Source organism: Sipha flava, unplaced genomic scaffold (genome assembly GCF_003268045.1).
Source record: "Sipha flava isolate LNK unplaced genomic scaffold, YSA_version1 73_pilon_pilon, whole genome shotgun sequence".
Classification (NCBI taxonomy): domain Eukaryota; kingdom Metazoa; phylum Arthropoda; class Insecta; order Hemiptera; family Aphididae; genus Sipha; species Sipha flava.
Window position 1 is genome coordinate 2,190,681 of NW_020273613.1, and position 14,448 is coordinate 2,205,128.

The 14,448-nt window shown below is 43.1% G+C and overlaps 1 protein-coding gene across 8 annotated transcripts in view; it reads left to right on the forward strand.

Moving 5' to 3' along the window:
* LOC112692331 (optomotor-blind protein-like) overlaps positions 1–14,084 on the forward strand; it is a 45,088-nt gene extending 31,004 nt beyond the window's left edge. For 3 of the 8 annotated variants that reach the window (XM_025566967.1, XM_025566965.1, XM_025566966.1), the window contains exons 4-9: positions 3,095–3,160; positions 6,096–6,242; positions 6,349–6,425; positions 11,293–11,489; positions 11,579–11,800; positions 13,160–14,084. In XM_025566967.1, the coding sequence (XP_025422752.1) occupies positions 3,095–3,160; positions 6,096–6,242; positions 6,349–6,425; positions 11,293–11,489; positions 11,579–11,800; positions 13,160–13,893 (1,443 nt within the window). In that variant the 3' untranslated portion in view covers positions 13,894–14,084. The remainder of the gene's footprint in view (positions 1–3,094; positions 3,161–6,095; positions 6,243–6,348; positions 6,426–11,292; positions 11,490–11,578; positions 11,801–13,159) is intronic. The other 5 variants (XM_025566971.1, XM_025566969.1, XM_025566970.1 and 2 more) reach the window with 3 other exon arrangements.
* The last annotated feature ends 364 nt before the right edge of the window (positions 14,085–14,448 follow it).

Here is a 14,448-nt window from a genome sequence, read left to right on the forward strand (position 1 = left end):
TAAAATAAACCGATAATAAAAATAAATCGTCTGTCCGTCTCGCCGTACGAGATCTGCTTTTGCCCCCATTGTATTTAAATGAAGACTTCGCCGGTCGCGTTTTAACGGAATAAAATCGATTTTTTTCCCATCGTCGCGAAAAGAAAAAAAAATTCGTACGATAAATAAATAAACGTACACACCCGTTCGTTACGGTATGTGTTCTTGCGTGTAGACACGACCGACCGAGAAAATATTGTGGCGCCCAACGACGGGCCGCCGCAAACCGTCGACGAAGAACAGGACGGAAAAAAAAAAAACAAAATATCTCCCGGGAGCCGGATTCGGTTTGTTGTTTTCGTCCGTCGCTCCACTAATTGAAAGATGGGCAAAACCACTGCAGCGGCGGCGGCGGCCATACACGTCCAATTATTATTACACGTACGTGCGTCGTTAATTCTTTTGGCGCCTTACGCGCGCGCGTACGATGACGACGATGATAGTAATAATAATAATAATAATAATAATAATGAAATTATGTAAAAAAGGTGTATCACGTCTCGTCCGCGATGTATAACGTATGTAATAATATACAGTCATCGTTTTTACGACACCGCCGCCACCGCCAATTATATATTGTGTATACGCACGACGACGACGACACACGAATACGATAATAATGTTATTATTTATATTTATATAAATACTTATTCGTGTGTGTGTAAACGAGCGTCGAAAACGGACCGCGTGCGACGTGTTTCTCACGGACATCGCAACATAGTAAGAATAATTATAACACGACGAAAACGTGTAAAAAACTCGGCCGTAATACTACTGCGGGGGACGCACAACGTGTTTGCATTTCATGTTTAGCTAGCCGGAGCGACGTATTTGCCGGATGAAATTCGCGTGAAACGCTCTTCGGGCGGGTTACCCGGTTCGTGTTAACTTCTACTGGAGTACATCGCACTCGCACGGTTATATTATCGAATCATGTGCGTTTACAATACTACGGTTTTGTCGCTGGAAAACGTATTCCGGGTTTACTCGTGCGCCGCAGCTACATTAAAATATTAATATGCGTGTATGTATGTGTGTGTGCCGTATACACAACATTTACACGGAATATTATTCAAATTACCGAACCGTACAGTGTTATTTACACGTAGTACACGATACAACGCGATAGTGGTGCGCACTGGCTACTGGCGCTGCACCCGGTCCCGTCTCTTGCGATGTCATCGGTTGATAATACGCGTCTCGTCCGTCCACACACGTTATATTATGATAATAGTTTCTCTGCGTTCTCGACTCCGTGTTATTTTTTTTCTTTTTTTTTTTAATATTTTTATTTTATTTTTTTTTCCGTCTCTCCGGTTTTATTACAAGTATTTTAGGGAAACGATCCAAAAAAAAAAAAAAAAAAAACGAGCGGCGTCGTACGGTAAGGGCGAGGCGGTGGACGTCCCGTCGTCATCGCCGTGTAGTGCACCGCTCGCGTTCGGAACCGGACCCGCGCGCGGGTTAATAACAATAAAAAGAAACGAGGCCTTGTACACACTGTATATAACGCATGACGACGACGGAGATGATAAAGGCCACCCGAACGATATTTATGCGGCCAATAAATAACGCTAGTGTTAATGGACAGAACGCTATCTCTTATTGTTTTTTTTATTTTTTTTATATTTTTTAGTACTCGTACTCAACGACTGCGCAGCTACCTCAGCAGTAGGTGTCATTAGTCGTGTGATAACAACCGAACGGCGGCGGTCGTTGTTTTTTTAGTATTCGTCTTAGGTGCGGCCCCTTAATGTTCACACGCATATATTTACTCGGTCGTCGTCGTCGTTTTTTTTTCGTATACACGTTATTTTATTTTATTTTTATAATTGGGATCGGTCCTTTTGTTTTTTTTTATTCTTCCTCGGTATCTTTCGTGTGCCGCACTCGTTCAAAGACTTTTTCCTCCTGCTCACGGGAACACGTCATAATATTAATAATAACGCAATATCTATTCCGCCGCCGTCGTCGCGAAATCTATTCACGTGTTTATCATTTTGTCGTTATTGTTTTGGTATTCCGTCCGCGCGTTTTCGTATATAATTTACGTTGTATCTGTGTACACGCGTATACGTACACACGAGCGAGGACGAAGTCGTGTCCACAAGTCTGGACGAGCCGAAAACGAATGCAAAGACAACAACAGCAGTGCTGGTCGCGCGCTCGCGCGAGTTTTCTGTATTATTGTGTCGGGCGTACGACGACGACAGCACACTAATCAGACGTCGTCTACCGCGCGCCACCGTGCTCGTCGTACGGTCCGGTGCGTGTTTTATGTGTACAATACGATTTTTTTTTGTACGTATAATATTAGTGTATGTTACGCGGTGACGGAGGCCGTGTAATATATTACATTGTGTTCGTCGTACGGGGACGACGAAACGATGAGAAACCGACGGCGGCCGTGGAGGATTACGTGCTTTGGGTGTGAAAGTACGCGCCGACTGCTGCAGTTGTATAAAAAACGCGTCGGCCGCGAGACGCCGTTTTTTTCGGCCGTCGTGTTCGAAAACCTGCTATCATCATGACGACGGACGGGTGTAATAATAATAATAATAATAATAATTAAAAAAAAAAAAAAATGTTATCATTATTTGTAGGGCTTGCCGTTTGAATGATAAATACGTTAACCACTGCGGTTCGATCGCGTACTGGACTGCGAACGGATATCTCTCCGCGTAGATCGAATGTTATGCGCGCGACGATCGAAAGGCTCGCGGGAACGAGTACAATATTGTTACGATAGCATTGCTAATATGTATTATAAGTGTATATGATTATCGGCTCGTGTAACGTAGATTGATGTTGCCCGCGCCGGCTCAGCGTCACACGTGCTGGGGTTCAAATCGCGTTTTCCATAATAACGTTGGCTTCAACCTGTTTGCGATAACTCACCGATATAATCGTGTAACATAACAGTACGATGGGCCTAGATCGTCCCCGATCACAAAAAAAAAAACAGCCCGTATCATATAACCTCTCAAAACCTATATTGAATAATATACCAAAATAAATATACATATTGCTTGAATCCGTTATTGTTTATTATTAGGGTTTAAATCAGTTTTCGCTACAGACCGTAAACAGACCCATCAACCGTTTCCACAGATTTCCAGAGGTACGTAAAATATTACACTACATTGGTATAGCAATAAACGATAATAACAATAATAATAATATTTCTCTCGCGTAAATATTTCTATATACCTACGTATATAGTTAAATATAAAACGCATAACGAATTTATTATGTTTCTATCTTGTTCGCTTAACCTCTCTCACTTTCTCTCTCTCTTACTCTACTTGTTTATACATCATTCTAACTCTATCTGGCGATACTGCAGTTAGCGTATATACTATGTATACGCACACGCATTATATTTTTGTTTTAACGAGATAAATGCCTCTGGGGGCCACTGTTGGGGTTAGCGGTCGGCGAAGCGGATAGTAGCGGTGTGTACTCGAGGAGTGATTAAACGAGCGCCGCCGTAGCCGTGAGAGATTCGTGAGAACGTGCCGGGCGTGGTGGCGGCGGCGGAGGTCTTGTTGAATGAAAAACACGACTTGGCCGGTGGTGGCGCCAAATGATGTCCGTCCGCGTGCGTCCAATTTGAATATAATAACGCGACGGGCCAAGAGGATGACCGAGACGATTGTCGTCGGCCATATCAATTATTATCGTGTGTGTACCGTTCGAGACCGATCGCCGAGTCTTGTCGTTTGCGTACAGGTATACGAGTATATATATAGGCACGATCGGTTGTCGGTTTTTTCGCCACGTCGTCGCGGTCTCGTCTCGTCGCGTACAGGTTGAGTTTCGCACGACCGTCTTCGGAATAACATTATCTCTCTCTCTCTCTCTTTCTCTCCTTTTCTGTCTCTCGGAAATAATGCGACCAGACACGGGGTTAGGTTTTCTTTTGTTCAGGTCTCTCTGTTTGATACGTAACATTGTTATACCCCTACGTTGATATTGTTTTTAATCGCGTTGTTGCGGTATCTGTGTTATACACCTATACCGAATACACGGTACACTATACTTTGCGAGTTTCGCGAGTGCGTAGGTCCAACTCGAAAACAACTTCCGGTGCTGTGCACGCGTTTCGCCGAAGGCGACTCTTGAGCGTAAACCGAATCGAAACCAACGACCGGACCCAGCGATTTATTTCGGTGTTAACGTACGATCGGTGTACGTGTTCCACGGGAGAGGTTTTTTATTTTTTTCATTCGCCAGGAGACCGCCCGCACGTTTGCCGAGTGAATTGAACGAACGGAAATCGAAGAGTTAACTCTGTTGGCGATATCTTCATATATATATATGCGTATGTATACACACACGTACGTGTAGTTATTGTTTTATTTGCGATCGCCGCTGCGAAAGCTCTTGTCTAGAAACGTGCGGTGGGAAGAGTTAACGGATATCATGTGTCTCCGGTCAAACGGAACGCACAAGGATAATTGGACACGACCGGCGTCTAGTCCTCTTGCACACACGCGCACGCATAGCCGCGTGCGCGCGCGCTGCGGTCAGGAGTCGAGACGCGGCGCAGAGGAGAGAATGGACCATCGCACGACCAGTTTCCCTTTTCCTCCTCCTGCGCGCGCGTATATGTCGTTCGATTTGTTCAATACCACCGTACAGAGAGCAGTCCTTTTCCGAGTTTCGCAGCAGTCCTCCCCTCGTCCTTATATACGTACACAGCGCGTGCGCACGTATATATCGTTTATATGATATACGTACATATAAATCTATACAGAAGTTCTACGTCAGGTCTCTTAACGTCTTCGGTCCAGTCTCCGCCAGCATGACCCGTATGTATACACTCGCACGCTCACACAAACTGCCGGCGTCTTTTGTGGCGCCGCCGTCGTCAATGTTCGACAGTAGTACATGTATATACATATCATTATAATGAAATGGCGCGAAAAACGACACACGTGTGAACCCTGAAATAAAAAATTTCGTCCGTTTTTTTACTGTAAATTCGGCACACTTAAATCTTCCGTCGTGTATTCGGTGCTGCCGGTACGAATATTTAATCTCTCGTCGTGAATGGAAAATATTTATCCGATGAAAACCGACGCAACAATTCGATATTATATTTGTGCGTTGGTTTAATAATTTTGTAAGCGGACGTTCGTATCTCGTCGTCCCGATTGTCCGGTCGACCTAACGAATTCGGTTGTTCGTATGAAAACACCCCTAATTAAGTTTATCTAAACGATCGAACCTTTGTTCATATTATATGTATTTAATAAGTACGAACTGTTAATTATTATTATTATATTCGTTTAACATTTAATACGTAAACGGGAATGTTTAAAAACCCTGTAATTAATCCGTTTTCGGTTGTATAATTTAATTGTTTCGTATTCGACTGTCATGCTATAAATAAATTATTACCTATACGCTGTAATAAAAAAAAAAGAAGCATTATACGGGACCATAACGCCAAATTTTAATTATTAAAGAATTGTTTCCTATAAATTAATTACAGTTGAAAAAAAAAGGATATATTTGTTCTATACGTAAGCGAGGGAGTTTATAAAACTCAGCCGAATCGTTGTGTTTTTATGGTACTTAATAAATTACGATATGGATAAAAACACGCACGCGCGCGCGCGCGGACACACACACACACACACACAAATATACACACGTGCGTATCCGAATTACTTATTTTTCGTATCAGCGTGCGTACAATGATATATACGTATACCGTACGGTGTACGTATTGTATATTTAGTGAAACCGAACTGTGTGCGACCTAAATATATTATGCGATGTGCGTATTGTTGTACTCCGGGGTGGACAAAAAATGTTGCCGGATGTGACATTCCGCGTTCCGTTAACGTGTGTGTCAGTGTTCGTCCGCATTTGTTACGGAGGTTTTTAATAATTCAAACGGCCTTTTATCGCCGGCCAATCGGCACCTGTGCCCGGCACATCAGGTGCCTCACATATATCAAACGGCCCCTTTTGTACTCGCGTGACTTGTTACGAAAACAATAAATTATCACTGTACAGCGTTTTCTTTATTTCCTTTTCCGCAGACCATACTGAACTCGATGCACAAGTACCAGCCCCGTTTCCATCTAGTCAGAGCCAACGACATCATAAAGTTGCCGTACTCAACTTTCCGCACGTACGTGTTCAAAGAAACCGAGTTCATCGCCGTTACCGCGTACCAAAACGAAAAGGTAAAGAAAAAACCATATCGATAATAGGCGATTATCAGTTTCGTACCCCGCGTGGTGCGTGTCGATAAAATAATATAAACCTTTCGATTTTATTCTTTTTTGGCAGATTACTCAGTTGAAAATCGACAACAATCCGTTCGCCAAAGGGTTCCGAGACACCGGCGCCGGAAAACGAGAAAAAAAGTGAGTAGAACATCGCATTGAATATTAGAATAATATCGTAGTATAATCTGTATAATATGCACGTGATGATCGTCTCGTTTCTCGCGATACATGTGTTGTAACGATTTCAATACATTCATATATTCCAAACATCTATTTTTTGATTAAAAATTACTATAAAAAAAAAATAATAATAATAATATTAAAAATATAATGCACCGTAGTCTGAAAATCAAAACAGCGATTCACTTTTTTCTGTCCGTAACCGTCGAAATCGTTGTAATTGATATGCGACGAGTGCGTACTCACTATCGTGCGCGCGGGTGTAGGTATGTAACACAAAAACAAATCGTGAAAACGATGCGGTCGGCCGATAAAAACACGAAACATCACGTGTACAGAGCGATATGATTTACGTTGTTATTATTTCATTTTTTTTTTTTTTTTACGCCAGTCGGAAGTACTTATTGCCTGTACACACACGTGTATATTTTCATATTTATACTGTCTAAAATGTACGATTTCGTCCGTATCACGTAGGTGTACTCACAGTAATTATATGCGCCGCCGCCGCCGCTGCCGAATTGCAGTGATTTCAAAGTGTACCGCGCGTGAGATGATTTATCTCTGTACACACCACTCATGTACATCACGAATTATATCGTGTACAATAATATCAATAGATTTGAATGCGGTCATCGCGTGATCGTTATTGCCCGCCTACCCGTTTGCGTATAATATAAAATCGTATTGTTATGTTATAATAACATCAGCAGTTATTTTTTATACGTAGGTAAATGCGTTGGTAATCCCGCACGGCATATAGAAAAATTTAAAAATCAAACAAAAAACGAAAGCGACAAAAGTGCCGTACACACACGCGCATTGCAGCGCGCAATGCACAGTAATAATACAATAATAATATGATAATTACAATAATAATCTATAATAGTATATACGAAGCAACGGTATCGCGTTTTTTTCTTACACTGTTCGTATTAGTCGTTTATTGATTTTTTCCCGACGATTGTCACTGCCGAGCGACCCTTTTTTCATCTCTTCGTGGTGTGCAGTTAGTTCGGTACTAGTTGGTCGGTCTTTTTTTTTTTTTTTCAATTCAGTGTAATGATATGCGAAACGTCGTCATCGCGGGATAAAGGTCAAAGTGAGACGGTTTCGGGTGCGCCGCACGAATTCGAAATAATGCAGGCGGTGCGTTTAGTTTTTATATTAGCCTTTAATCGTGATGAGCGGCGAACAGAGGGTGGGTACGAATTGGCCGTACGAACATGGTCGTGCGGGCAGCAGAGGAAAGGATATATATATGTACACGTATACGCATATAAAAAGAGAAAGGATAGAGTCCACTAATGACACCGCAAAGGTCGCGCGCGCTCGGGCATCGCGTAGCAGTCGTTGAAATGCCTTTTAATTTAAAAAGTCGACGCCCACCAGATATATCTAATAATAATAGGCGACGGCAGCGGACCGTCTGTTCGCGGCCCATTTAATTCCGGGCAAAAGGCTCTGTACACCTCCCGCGTACATTTATACCAAACCCCCGGTGCGGCGGGTAAAAAACCGCATAACTCGAAACATTTTAAATGCTCCCCGAGGATCGCTGCGCATTCGGCGGCGTATAATTTCGCCACGACCCTCCCCGTAGTCAGGAGCTTTTTAATTGTATACTCCGGCACCACCGGCGTGACCCGCGCTCACGTGGCCCGCGACGGGTTGATTTACACCGAAGACCGCGAAACACGGTACAATAGAAATAAAAATAAAAATGATTCGGTGGACCCTTCACGGAGAATGTATACGTTTTATTTTATCTTCTTCGACCTCCTGATGGTTTTCACAGCATATTGTCATCACTCGTTTCTCAACGACATGTTATAAAAAGTGAAAAAAATGCCGTTCGCATTTTCTCGGTCTTTGTACTATTTTTTCTTTATCCGTGTAATTTATCGTGGTATTCGTCAACCGACAATCGGTCGTCCGATCGTATAGGCGCGCTCGCACAAGGCGAGCTTCGTCGGTTTTCAGGTCAACGGGTCATGCCTGTGTGCACACCGCAACATGTATAAATCTATTATCCACAATGAGCATCGTTGTTCGAGTCACACGTCACCGGTGCGCCGCGTGAAAAGTCGAACGTTCGGAAATGGCTTCGCCCCCCGCACGCAGTGCGTGTACTCACACGATATGCACGCGGTGTCCATGAATAATTGATAACGGTGCGCGAGTCGGTACGTAGCGCAATGACCGAGGGGTAGGACGATCAGGGGTCTTAACCACATACCAAGAGTTCGGACTCGTACACAGCCGTTATTTCAGCGCGTAGTACACCCGAACGGTGTTGGCCATTTTATCGCCATCCGAAGAAGCGGCAGACACGCGAAAAGGATAAAATAACTTTACCCAATCCTTGGCGACCGTCGGTGAGAGTCGCGCGCACGCCTCACGGTCGAGCATTTCGTGATCGCCACGGACGCGTTGTCGTTTACACCTTACGAGCATCGGTCTCGGCGTGCCCGGGTCACGTAAAACGTCTGTGGACGTCAACGCGTATCGTCTAATTTGCTCGACGTCCCGAAAGACATGCGCCGCACGCGCGCGTGCTCCGCCGCACCGTACCGTACATTTATACGTGTAATTATTGACCATCGCGTTGTTGTACGACTTTGCTCTCGCACACCTTCCCCCCGGTGCATATTATCATTTTGTTATTATAAGATTCCTATACGTTTGCACGGGTACTCATGTTGTACTCATATTGTGTGTTGTAAACGACGGCGGTACTAACGGTGTGTGCGTGTGTCGGAGTGTGAAACGAGTGGTTGTTGTACGCACGCAGAGGTTAGAAAAAGTAGTATTCGTGTGTATACGTGAGCGTGTGTGTGTGTGTATAGTTGTAGTAGTGTATATTTGTTCGACAGCGGCTGACGCGGTCAACGGAAATATTATAATAATAAATTACCGCCGCCGGGGCTTGCGAACGGTCTTTAGTCGGTTTGTTTGTTTTCGCGTCCGAGCAGCTATCGACCATTGATAAAAATAATGCCGGACGATAAAAAATTTAAAAAAATTCGATTTTCGCTTGTGATTTCCACGCCGCCGTCATGTTTGTTGCACATATCCCGAGCCCGGCGCTTCACACTCGACGTTACAATAATTAGTATCTATCGTGTTGGATACATGTTATTTCCGCTGAAACGGGTTTGAACACGGGCACGCGGTGGGCACCATTCAAGACACACCGTGTGTGTGTGTGCGCGCGCGCGTGTGTGTGTATGATAATTTATAATCGTATTTGCGTTGGTTTAATCGTATTATCGTTTATACACGCGTGGACGATCGATCGTGACGACCACCGCCGCCGTTGTCGTTGTGGTCGTCGTTGTCGATGGCAACATTTGCGAGCAATTACGTACACGATGCTCGTGTTCGTGAAATGTCTACTTCCGTGACCCGATTCCGTTGGGCAACCAATAACGATAGGTAAATTTCGATATTTCGGTGCGGCGGTAAAACTACCGTTAACGAGATATTACTATTTTAAGTATAATATTTTAATTGTTTGACACCTGAAGCCAACACGGCGGCCTTGGCAACTGTATTTTTTTAATAATTTTTTTCCGTGATAGCGTGACAAAAAGCACACGTACCTACCGGTATGATACTCGGAGCGCGATCCCGCATTATTATAATTGTGTAGATCATGTTATTATCATGCGGACGTGCAGAAAAACAAAAACGAAATTAATGTACAACCAAATCACACAAAACCAGATATTATTGCTTTCACGTCGAGTTTTACATTACGCCGCGCGCGTGTATTGGCACACGCTGCTGCGGCGGCGGCGGACGAGGCGAATGATAATAATTATTGTCCTTCGTGACGCGTCTATTGTTATAATTATTTTTTATTATCCTCTGGGCCGCGTACCGGTTTTGTGCATGTACAAATTCAACGGGGCACTGCTGTACGATGTATATTATTATTATTATTATTATTTTTGTTATGGTTTCCACATATTTTTTCTTCGCTCACGCGAATTTTATCACTATTATTATTTCTAGATTTTTATTTCCGTTTTATCGTTTCGGAATTCGCGTCTCAAGTCGTTTGTTACGCACAGACGTGCCGTTCCCGTACGTATTACGTTGTTGTAATATTCTGTGCTATTTCGCGCGAGGCGGAGGTCCTTATATAATTCCTTATACGGGACACTGATTATCACCAGAAAAACGACCGTAATAAAATATACCAATTCGAATCCATTAGCGGCCGCGCGCGATTTATCTCCGGAGATTAAAAAACGGTTAGAAACAACCGTCGTCGTCGTCTATTGGATTTTCATTTCATACGTTTTCTTGGTATAACTGTACGGAGAATGGGGTGGGGGGAAGACGACTAAGTATATGAATAATTATGCACGAGAACGTTTGACGGAGATAATGCAATTTGTCGTTTCGGCGTGACCGACCGGTGATGGTGGTGGCGAGACGATGCGTAATAAATGTGCATTGATCCGTCGTAAAACGAGTTTATAAGTGTGCAATATAATAATATACTCGGTAGTATAACGTTTTTATTTTCGCGAATAACTTAGTTTTAGATTTTACTTGCGCCGACCCCACATGTAATAATGGAAAAAATGTTAAAACTTCGCAAATATCGCGTCTCATCAATAATAGTGTACACTAATTGTACGATCCGTAAACGAATATCGATCACGATTGTTTGAAAGCAATAAAAAAAAAAAAAATTATTCGTGCTACCGGCATGCATTGATTTTGCACATATGTATTGCGAAAACGATAATGTTTCCCAATTTTTATAAGGATTATTTCTAGTATTTTTTGTTTTTCTGTCAATCTACAGATGTGTACAACGTAATGGTGTTTTCAGGCAAGCAATGTTGACGGCGCAACGTCACGGCGGCGGTCAAACGGTCCAGAACCAGGACGATAAGCCTTCGGGTTCCGATCACGAGGATGATAAGCCCTTGGACGTGGTCGGCGGTGGAGACCCCGACTCGCCAATATCCGCTCACCACCACCATCAACCGCACCAACCTGGTAAGTTCAGGACCAAATCCTACGCGCGGCCTAAAATAATTTATTGATTTTGACATTTTTACTAAAAGACTAATTGTTTTTTCCCGCAGGTTCGTGGTTTTCGGGATTGGCCGATGGTAGCTTGCTCCTGGAAGACGCAATGCGGAGACGACTAGCCGGTCATCCAGTACTTCACCACGCGGCGTTCCTCCAACACCACCACCAGCAAGCGCACCAGCAGGAAATCGATAGTGAACAAGATAGCAGTTGTTCCGAGTCAGGTCGAGACAGGATGAACTCACCGTCTGATAAAGAGTCTGCAGGACCTTCCGGTAAGTTTTTTTCTTCTTTTTTATTTTTTTTTATTTGCTCGTGGCCTCTGTTTGCACCGAAAGATTTTTTCTGGGAAACCAAACCGATAAATTAAAAAAAAATACTGAACGCAATTGAAAAAAATACAATCTCATCCTACACAGAAAATGCCCATGTTTTTTCAGAAGGCAATCATGCATATTTAAGTCGAAATATTAAAATCTTAAATAATAATTTTTACTCATATAATATAAATACTATCTTGGTAAAAAAAGTCAATTTGCATACTTACTATATTTTGTTAAATTGATTGTTTCAATTTAACAAATATGTACATAATTTATACATAAACATACATTTCCGTGCAGCGTCTTATATATAATTGTCTATATGTCAGTGTTCCTTGTAGACGACACTTATTATCGGTCCGACCATATATTTTCGAAATCTACATTTTCGGACGGAACTCCGGATTTCGACTGAGCTAAGCACTTAGTCCGCTATTTAACTTTATATTAACTCGATCTATATGACACTATTATGATATTAAGTACATATAAGTCGTCTTGCTACGTATTTTGTCCGAAACTTACATGGTTGTGGCAATCTTATAGCCGTGCGTATATCGGTTACAGACTAACTTGGAGTAGCGTATTGCTGCCAAATCATCTTGATCAATACGTAAAACAGTAAATTTAACCCTAAAGTTTGGTATTTCGACAATACAACTGCTATGATTCATGGTAGAGTCATGGGTTATTATTGATTGTTTAACCGACGACATTGGTAATGAAGTTGTTTACTGTTAATTTATTTATACACATAGTCAGGGTTACATTCAGATTTTTTTTATATGCAGGGAGGAGGTGTTTCCTATAAACAAAATTTCACAGGTTATACAATTAAGAACAAAAATTAGAATTTAAGTAGTTTTAATTTTTAACGCATAATCATAACTCTTTTTTTACAAAATTAATGAAATTAAATAAAATTAAATACCTACACAATAATATAAAATTAACGTAATAACAATGAAACAATTTAAGTGTAGGTAATCGTTACGATCGAAAGTTAATGAACAGGTACATTGCGTAACACGAACAATTTAAAATTAATAATTCACACAACAACGATAATACGAGCTCCTACAATTCACATTTTATGGTGTAAAACGAAATTTTTTTTCTAAAATTCGAACACCGAGTGGCTTAGTAAACACTAAGAGCTTTGACGGATTCCGCGGTAAACTCGGCCGAAATTCAATCGCGTCAACTGCACGTACGTTCTCAACGATTGAAAGACATTTCACGCAGCACACGCAATGTTGTCCGTGCCAAGACGTTGTATCTGATATTCTGTTGTTGTATGCCCGTGTTTAGGACCCGGACACAGCCCCAGCGATTACCCGTCGCCAAACGTATCGTTCGGACCGCCGATCCCGCCGTCGCCGCACTTGTTACCGTACCTGTACCCCGGTATGTACCCGGGCGGCTCGGGACTGGGCGGGCCGCTGTGCCCGTCCGCGCTCAGCCCCACCACCAACCTACTGTTCAACGCTCAGCTGGCGCTGGCCGCTCACCACCCGGGCTCGCTGTTCACGCAGGCGTACCTGCAGGGCGCCGCGGCCGGCGGCAGCATCGGCGGCGCCGGCGTCCCGGGCGGCCACCAGTTCAAGATGACAACCGGCGGCCTGGCCGCGGCCGCCGCGGCCGGCCTGGGCCGGTTTCACCCGTACCATCTGGGGCTGCACCATCCGCACCATCCGTCGTCCGTCGGTTCGGCGTTCGAGACGGTCACGCCGGGCCGGTGCTCGTCGGCCGGCAGCACGCCGCCACCTGCGCCCCTTGACCTTCAGTCGCCCACCAACGGCAGCCGGCAACAGACGTCGCCTCCGACGCAGCAACCGGCCCTGTCCGGCCAACCGCAGCAGCAGCAGCAGCAGCCTCCGCCGCGACAGTCGTCTCTGTCGCCGTCCCAACGGCACCATCGGGTGGCTGCAGCCAGCAGCGAGCTCAAGTCCATCGAGAAAATGGTCAACGGGCTGGACTCGGTTTCGACCACCGCGGCGGTCGCGGCCGCAGCCGATGAACAAGTAACTGCGGCGGGCAAATAGAGACCCTCGTGCGCCTCTACAGCGTCCCGTGGCCCTATCGACCACTCTACACCCATCCGCCCACGCATACGTATACACGCACGTGCGTCCAATACGGTATGTTGTCGTAGATGGTAATTTACATATATACAGACATATTATATAAATATAAATCAATATGTTATATAAATATATATATATATATAGATAAATAAGGCATTTTTAGTATTAATAGATAATTTATTATGTACACATATAAATATTAATATATATATATATATATATATATATATATATATATTATTGACTAGGAAATATATAAAATAATTAATTTAGTTATGTGTAGCGAAACTATAATACGAGGATGTGCAATAGTATAATAATAATAATATTATAAATATTTAATTACGTAAACGAGTTAATAGTGTTTTTTTTTTTTTATTTATTTATTTATTTTTCGATTAGGTTTAGAGCAAATATTTTTGATTGTATTCGACCCACTCCCCCAGACAACAATAGATAATAATATGTTTAAATATATATATATATATTGTACCCCAGCATTACAAGACGAAA